At 54.0% G+C, this 8,792-nt stretch overlaps 1 protein-coding gene across 1 annotated transcript; it reads left to right on the top strand.

Moving 5' to 3' along the window:
* Positions 1-1,980: 1,980 nt before the first annotated feature.
* On the top strand, positions 1,981-6,783 carry LOC144279611 (phospholipase A2 inhibitor and Ly6/PLAUR domain-containing protein-like). The gene is made up of 5 exons (XM_077841189.1): positions 1,981-2,074; positions 3,556-3,672; positions 4,032-4,184; positions 4,371-4,514; positions 6,623-6,783. Exons 1-5 carry the CDS (start codon positions 1,981-1,983, stop codon positions 6,781-6,783), a joined length of 669 nt encoding a protein of 222 aa, XP_077697315.1.
* Positions 6,784-8,792: the final 2,009 nt, after the last annotated feature.

Here is an 8,792-nt window from a genome sequence, read left to right as displayed (position 1 = left end):
ACATTAAGATGAGCTGATTTACCCCCGGAAGACCTGTGTGTACCCCTGGGGTACACGGATCCCTGGCTGAGAACCACAGATCTCCACGAAGGCACAAGGGAATTGGCCTCAAGACACATTGGCATCATCTGATCAGCTAGTGTCCCATGCAGGATCTCCCATCTCCGGGCCCACCAGGATATCATGGGGCAGCCCCAGCCGATCTCGCAGGGGGCAGGTGTTTGCCAACCTTTCTGCAGAGAAGGACCTGGGGATTACAGTGGATGAGAAGCTGGCTATGAGACAGCAGGGTGGCCTTGTTGCCAAGAAGGCTAACGGCATTTTGGGCTGCATCAGTAGGAGCGTTGCCAGCAGATGGAGGGAAGTGATTATTCCCCGCTATTCGGCACTGGTGAGGCCACATCTGGAGTACTGGGTCCAGTTTTGGGCCCCCCACTACAGAAGGGATGTGGACAAATTGGAGAGAGTCCAGCGGAGGGCAATGATGAGGGGGCTGGGGCACGTGACTTAGGAGGGGAGGTTGAGGGAACTGGGCTTCTTTTGTCTGCAGAAGAGAAGAGTGAGGGGGAATTTGATAGCAGCCTTCAACTACCTGAGGGGGGTTCAAAGAGGGTGGAGCTCGGCTGTTCTCAGTGGTGGCAGATGACAGAACGAGGAGCAATGGTCTCCAGTTGCAGTGGGGGAGGTCTAGGCTGGAGAGCATGAAACACTATTTCACTAGGAGGGTGGTGAAGCGCTGCATTGGGTTCCCTAGGGAGGGGGTGGAATCTCCACCCTTTGAGGTGTTCTATGGTTCTCTAATTCTCTGAACCTGCCTGCCGTACCCACAGCCAGCTGCTTCATGGCTGCTCTGGTCCCTGCAGAAAATGCCCGACCACCATGTGGGCGCCCCAGCCCCTCTGCCTGCTGTCTGCTCTCCTGGTCACAGGGGAGTCCCATCTGTCCCCAGGCACAGGGAGCTAGGCACTGATGAGAAGCAGGAAACCTTTGGAAATCACAGACAAATCTCAGGAGGCAGGAAAAGCGTCCCCCACCCTTGTCATCCTGCTTGGAAATGTTCCCCTGCCCCCTGCGCTGAGATTCCTGAGATTCATCTACATTTGTTAGTCTCTAAGGTGCCACAAGTACTCCCGTTCTTTTTGGGGATACAGACTAACATGGCTGCTACTCTGAAATCTGACTCCTTGGCTGTATTCGTGACTCCAAGTCTGACACCGCCTCCTTCTGCCTCAGTTTCCCTGTTTGTAAGGTGGGGATAATGTTCCCTTCCTCCCACCTGGGACCCTGGCAAAGGCAAGAGAAGGTATTTGGAGGTTGAAGTGATGTTTCCAGAGGAAAGCTCTGAAAAAAACCAAAGTGGACCAATTGGTTTTCTTTCTTTCGTCCTTCAATTCAAAACTTATGTTCACTGACTGAATTGAAACTCTCCCAAGCTCTGGACAGGAAAGAGTTAACGATCATGGGCTCTCTTCAGCCAGCCCAGAGTTTTTGCATGCATGATGGAGGTGTGAAGCCATCAGTGGCAAGGGTGAACGATCACCAATCAAATTCGGAAGAAGAGAGTTGACAGGACAGGATGGTCCCGGGCTTTGGAGTCGACACTTTTCTGGTGCTTGCATTTCAGTGTAGAGTATATAGAGCAATATGAACAAGGGGTCGACAGTTTAGCTCGTACTGACTTCACTCATGCCTTAATGTGGCCGGTTGTAAATCGAGGCAAATATCTAGATGAGCTGATGTACCCCCGGAAGACCTGTGTGTACCCCTGGGGTACACGGACCCCTGTCTGAGAACCACTGATTTCCACTAATGCAAAAGGGAATTGGCCTCAGTACACATTGGCATCATCTGATCAGCCAGTGTCACATGCAGGGCTGTGAAATCTCCCATCTCCGGGTCCACCAGGATGTCATGGGGCAACCCAAGCTGATCCCCCAGGGGGCAGGTATTTGCCAACCTGCCTGATAAAACCACAGCCAGATGCTTCCTCGCTGTTCTGCTCACTGCAGTAAACACCCGGGCACCATGTGGGTGGCTCTGCCCCTCTGCCTGCTGTCCGCTCTCCTGGCCACAGGTGAGTCCCGTCCGTCCCCCGGCACAGGGAGCCGGAATTCACCTGGGGAACGTGCCGCTGTCGATGGCGGATTCTGGGCTCAGGATGGAATTTGTGGGTAAAACCAGCGAGAGGAAAACCCAGGGCCACGTCCCCCGGCTGACTCGGGGAGAGCAGGGATTGGAGCCTGGGACTCCCACAGCCCAGGCTAGGTGCCTGGCCAGGGGGTCAGAGTCCGTCCGTCCTTCCTTCTTCTCGTTCCTCCTCCAGCTCTCACCCAGGCTTGGGGTCATCCCGATGAGGAGCACCACCCCCATCCACATATAATCCCGCTTGGAAATGTTCCCCTGCCCACCAGCGCTGAGATTCCTGCCAGGACTCCTGGGTTCATCCCCCAGGTTTGAAAGGGGAATGGAGGTGCAACGGGTGGGGGCTGGGAGCCAGGACTTCTGGGCTCATTCCCCAGCTGTAGAAGCGGGCTGGGGTGTAGTGAGTTTGAGCAGAGACGGTTGCAAATCAGGACTCCCGAGTTCTGTCCGTGGCTCTGAAAGAGGAGTGGGGTCTCGTGGGTTAGAGTGGGCTGGGAGTCAGGAGTGAGGACTTCTCGGCTGTCTTCTTGGTTCCTGAATTGAACACATCTTTGTTCTACCTCAGTTTCCCTATTTCTTAGATGGGGAGAATATCACTTTGCTACCATCTAGGGACATAGAAGTGGCAGAGGAAGGCGTTCTGAGGTTTAATGGATGTTTCCACATGAAAGCTCTAAAAAAACCGAAGTGGGAAAATTTTTCTCTTTCTTTCTTTCTTTCTTAAAACTACCTGACGCTCACGTCATGAATTTAAAGGCCCCACCCTCTGGAGAGGAAAGAGTTGATGCTCCTGGGATCGCTAGCTGGAGGTGCACAGCCATCAATCCAAAGGCTTAAGAAGCATCAATCGTATTCTGAAAAAGAGAATTGGCAGGATCAGCGATGAAATGTGGGCTGAAGTCAAGTGTGGCTGAGCTGACGTAACTCTGAGAGCAGAGAGTGACAGCGGGGGGTGTGTGTGTGTGTGTGTGAAAGGTTCACCGCAAAGCCAGGCAGAAACCCCTCCGCAGAGCAGCCGAATTCTTGTTTTTCTGTCTACACAGACGAGTGGGGTTTGTTCGCAGGCACAAGCTGCACCCCAGATAGCCACGTCAGCAGTTGAAAATGTATTCTAGCCACAGACACTCAGGCAGCAAACAGACTTGTCTGCAGTGTTGAGTCAGATACAAATGACCAGCTAGCAAGATGCCTTTCCCCATCCGGAGAGTTAAATGGAACTGGGCAGAACTGCTGCAAAAGCAGGTGGCATTTCTCCAAGATCTGCCTGCCCACACGTTCAGTGAGGAGGCATTGGTGGTAACAACTCCCACAGCGCCACCTCTTGGTTCCTGGTGGTATTTCGCCCACGGGCACTGCCTGGGGAGGGGTGGGGAGCCGGGGTTTGTACTGAGAAGGGATTTTTCCAACCTCCAGGGAGCGCTCTGCAATGCGAGGTGTGTGCGTCCAGAGAGCTATCGTGCTCCGGCCCCCTGCAGCCCTGCGCCCCCTCGGAAGGGACCTGCGTCACCGTCGTGGCAGAGATCAGGCTGGGTGAGTGAAAGAAGATTTCTACTAAGTGTAGACACCATTGTCCTCCTGAAGCCAGGGGTCGAACCCAGAAATCCTGGCTCCCAGCCCCTCCCCCTACTCTAACCAATAGACTCCACTCCTCTCCAGGAGCAGGGACTGCTCCGTCTGGAAAGATAATGTCATAGACGGGGGATGGGATGAGATGGGGAATTGCAGTGGGTGACAGTGGGGCCTGGGTCAGACAGAAGAGAGGATTTTATCGGGGGTCGGAAGGAAGATGAGATTAGTTGGGGGTGGGGTGGATGGAACAAAAGGGGAGGATGGAGCAGCTGGGGGTCCATTGGGGAGCTCAGAGGTGATGCTCTGTTTCCCTTCCACAGAGGGATCCTCCTTCTCCTACACGGGTAAATCGTGCCTGGAGCCCCAGAACTGTGAGCCCGGCCCCTTCTCGCTGACCTACGCGCACAATGTCACCGTGCGGGTGAACATCGCCTGCTGTGACACCGACGGCTGCAACGCCGGGGCCATCCCAGGTGTGTGTCTGCTGCAAACCTAGAGCTCTGCTCCGGCCACACCTGCCTGGAGAGAACCCAGGAGTCCTGGCTCCCAGCCCCCCTGCTCTAACCACTAGACCCCACTCCCTTCCCCGAGCTGGGATCGAGCCCAATATGTGGTGACTCCCCACCCCTGGCTGACTGTGTGTGTCTGACTGTTCTCAGTGCCAACTGTGAGCTCCGTCCCCAACGGCCAGCAGTGCCTGACACTTTTCAATGTGGAGCCTTTTCACAGGCAGGGGAGTGGGATGTTGGCTTGCACCGGTGCCGAGGACCATTGTGTTGACGAATCTGGGCGATTAACAGTGGGTAAGTCCTCCAGATGGGGGCGGGGTCTGAACACAGAGCACAAGGTGGAGCCCAGCTGTGGCTGAGTCCCAGCCCCCCTTGCTCTGACCCTCTAGACTCCACTCCCCTGGCAGAGTTGCAGAGAGAACCCTGGAGTCCTACTTGCCGAGATGCCAAAGGAGCACCCAAGGAGGATAAGGCCACTGCGGAGAAACTAAATGAATTCTGTGTATCTGTCTTCACGGCTGAGGATGGGAGGGAGATTCCCAAACCTGAGCCATTCTGTTTGGTGACAAATCTGAGGAACTGTCCCAGATTGAGGAGTCATTACAGGAGTTTTTCCAAAAAATTGATAAATTAAACAGGAATAAGTCACCAGGACCAGATGGGATTCGCCCAAGAGTTCGGAAGGAACTCAAATTTCAAATTATAGAATGACTAACTGTGGTTTGTAACCTACCATTTAAATCAGCTTCTGTCCGAACTGGCTGGAGGATGGCTAATGACACACCAGTTTCGAATAAGGGCTCCAGAGGTGATCCCGGCAACTACAGGCCAATAAGTCTGACTTCAGTACAGGGCAAACTCATTGAAACTAGAGGAAAGAAGAGAACTGTCAGCCACATAGATGAACATAATTTGTTGGGGAAGGGTCAACATGGTTTTGGTAAAGGGAAATCACGCCTCACCAATGTACTAGAATTCTCTGAGGGGATCAACAAGCGTTTGGACAAGGGGGATCCCGTGGATATAGTGTACTTAGATTTTCAGAAAGCGTCCCTCACCAAAGGCTCTTAAGCAAAGTGAGCTGTCATGCGATAAAATCCTCTCATGGCTCAGTAACTGGTTAAAAGATAGGGAAAAAAGGGTAGGAAGAAATGGTCAGTTTTCAGAATGGAGAGAGATAAATAGTGGGAGTCCCCCAGGGATCTGCACTGGGCCCAGTCCTATTCACCATATTCCAAAATGTTCTGGAAAAAGGGGTAAATAGTGAGGTGGCAAAATTTGCAGAAGATACAAACCTACTCAAGATAGTGAAGTCCAAAGGAGATTGCGAAGGGGTACTAAAGGGTCTCTCAGAACAGGGTGACTGGGCAACAAAACGGCAGATGAAATTCAATGTTGATGAATGCAAAGTAATGCACATGGGCAAATGTAATCCCAGGTAGACATATACAATGATGGGTCGAATTTACCACTCAAGAAAGATCTTGGAGTCATTGTGGAGAGTTCTCTGAAATCATCCAGTCATGTGCAGCGGCTGTGAAGAAAGCGAACAGAATGCTGGGAATCATTAAGTAAGGGACAGAGAATAAGACAGACAATAGCATGTTGCCTCTGTATAAATCCATGGGATGCCCACAACTTGAACACTGCGTGCGGATGTGGTCGCCCCATCTCAAAAAAGAGATATTGGAATTGGAAAAGCTTCAGAAAATGCCAACCAAAATGATGAGGGGGATGGAACGGCTGCCATATGAAGAGAGATTAATAAGAGTAGGACGTTTCACCTTGGAAAAGAGACGGCTAAGGGGGAATATGATCGAGGGCTAGAGAAGGTTGGAGGGTGTGGAGGAAGTAAATAAGTAAGTGTTATTTACTCCTCCTAACATAAGAACGAGGGGTCACCACAGGCAGCAGGTTTAAAACAAACCAAACTTCACACAATGCACAGTCAACCTGTGGAACTCCTTGCCAGAGGATGTTTTGAAGGCCAAGACTATAACAGGGTTCAAACAGGAACTAGAGAAGTTCCTGGAGGACAGGTCCATCTGTGGCTATAGCCAGGATTGGCAGAGAAGGTGGCCCCAGCCTCTGTTTGCCCAGGAGCTGGGAATGGGCGACAGGGGATGGATCACTGGATGATTCCCTGTTCTGTTCATTCCCTCTGGGGCACCTGGCATTGGCCAGAGGATACTGGGCTAGATGGACCTTTGGTGTGACCCAGGGGGGCCATTCCTCTGTTATGTTCTCACGTTGTTCCAGGCCCCTGCTCTGAGCACTAGACCCCACTCTGCCTGCAGAGCCGGGTGCAGTTATGCTGGGAGGGGAGTGTGTGAGAAACCACATGGGGGTCGGGGGAGGGGGGATGTGGGAGCCCCTTATTACGTCTCTCTCCCCCTGTCCAGGTGGCATCACTGTGATGAAGATTGCGGCTGGATGTGCCTCCCCTGGCGCTTGGAGGAAGAGAGTGGGGGAGAGGAAATACGTCCAGTGTGTGGGGGATTGGCTGATCCGGGCCAAGTGCTACCCAGCTCCCAGGGCCGGCGGGGGCATCGGGGAGCCCTGAGCCCCGGCCTGGCATCCTCCCCTTCTGCTGCGTGCTGGGCTGCAGTGAACCTCCCTTCAGCAGCCACCAGCTGCTGCTTCTCTTTCGGGGGGATTGCGGGTCCCTTTTGTGCATTGGCTGAATCAAGCGAGTTCTGGGGAAAGCACCCCCCTTGCTCCTTGTCCCCTGACCGCGCCCTACCGGCCCCCCCCGTCCCTATCTGTGCACAAGTGATGCTAGCAGGAAGAGAACCCGAGAGTCCTGACTCCCAGTACCCCACCCTGTAACCCACCAGAGCCCACTTCCTTCTGAAAGCCAGGGATAGAGTCCAGGAGTCCTGGCTCCCAAGCCCCCTGCTCTAACCACTGGACCCCTCTCCCCTTGCAGGGCCAGGGAATGGAACCCAGGAGTCCTGCCTAGACCCCCTCCCGGAAGGCAAGGCCCATGGCTGGGGGAAAGGCACCAGCGGGCTAAGCTCCCCTGGGGAAGGAGGGCTGTGGGAAGGAGAGGCCGTGGCTCACCCAGCTGTCCAGGCGGGCGGGAACGCCCTGGAGGGGAGCAATGTCCTTCTAGGTTGATTTTGCAGGGCTCAGTTCGTCCCGCTCTCTGGGGCGGCTCCACTGGGAGTGCCGGGCTCAAGGAGGGTGTCAGGCAACAGGGCAGATCCCCCCAGCCGGTGGTGATCTGTGAGGAGATTTCACCCAGCGTGAACTCCTGGATCGCTGCCCCCGTCTGACCCCGGAGTCACAGCCAGTCCCCTCAGATACTCTCAGACAAGCTGGACTTTGTGAGGAAAGGTCACGTACACCCCAAACCAGCCCACCCAGGTTGTCCCCTGCCCCAGGAGACCGGTCACTTACCCCAGAGCCACGGGACCCCAGATCCTACACCAAAGGCAACGCTGGCAGCCAGGTCTGTAGGAATCTCACTAAAGGTTCGTGAGCCAAGGAAAGGGAATGAGGGTCACGAGGGGTTAAAGCCGGTAAAATTCATACCCAGGTGAGTCGCAGTCTGTAATTCCAAATGGTGGCGGTGATGGGAGAAACTGCCATTTTCCCAAGTCTTTTCAGGTGCCCCCAGACGGTCTCCAGGGCTCCCCGCTTTGCATCCCGTTCTGGTCCCTGTAAGAGTCCAGCCGGCCCAGCGAGGCAGGATCCTTCCCTGAATGCATCCTTACAGCTTCTTCTCCCAGAGAACAAGCTGGCAGGGCCCCCAGCCACTTGGGCTTTGCATTCGATGGGGGGAGGGAGGAACGCGGCGGTCAGCACACACGATGGCCCCTGCCTTTGGGGTCAGCACTTTTCTGGTGCTAAAGTTCCTCCTTAGCATCCCTCCGGCATCTCTGCTGGGTCAGTGAGTCCCAGGGCTGTGCTCAGGGTGAATGGTTGTTACTCCGCTAAAACAGCAGATGGGGAAGAGAAAACCATACCACGGCCCATTGGTTTTCATGAAATCGAAACTCCAAACACACTGTTCTACCTTCGCCATGCCTTTGATCTAGGCCAGCGGCTCTCGACCTTTCCAGACAGCTGTACCCCTTGCGGGAGTCTGATGTGTCTTGGGTACCCCAAATTTCCCCTCACTTAAAAACGACTTGCTCACAAAACCAGCCATAAAAATGCACAGTGTCACGGCCATGCTGCTGCTGACAAGCTGCTTCCTTTCTCATTTCCGCCATTATAAAATAACTCGGTGGGAACGCAGGACAAATCCTGCACTGGCATTTCAGTGTCGAGTATATAGAGCAATATGAACAAGGGGTCGACAGTTTAGCTCGTACTGACTTCACTCGTGCCTTAATGCGGCCGGTTGTAAAACGAGGCAAACATGAAGATGAGCTGATGTTCCCCCCGAAAGACCTGTGTGTACCCCTGGGGTACATGGACCCCTGGCTGAGAACCACTGATCTGCACTAATGCACAAGGGAATTGGCCTCAAGACACATTGGTATCATCTGATCAGCCAGTGTCCCATGCAGGGTTGTGAAATCTCCCATCTCCGGGCCAACCAGGATGTCACGGGGCAGCCCC

Source organism: Eretmochelys imbricata, chromosome 24, assembly GCF_965152235.1.
Source record: "Eretmochelys imbricata isolate rEreImb1 chromosome 24, rEreImb1.hap1, whole genome shotgun sequence".
Taxonomy (NCBI): domain Eukaryota; kingdom Metazoa; phylum Chordata; order Testudines; family Cheloniidae; genus Eretmochelys; species Eretmochelys imbricata.
Note: the sequence above shows the minus strand (reverse complement) of the source record. Positions and strands in the feature narration are given on the sequence as shown.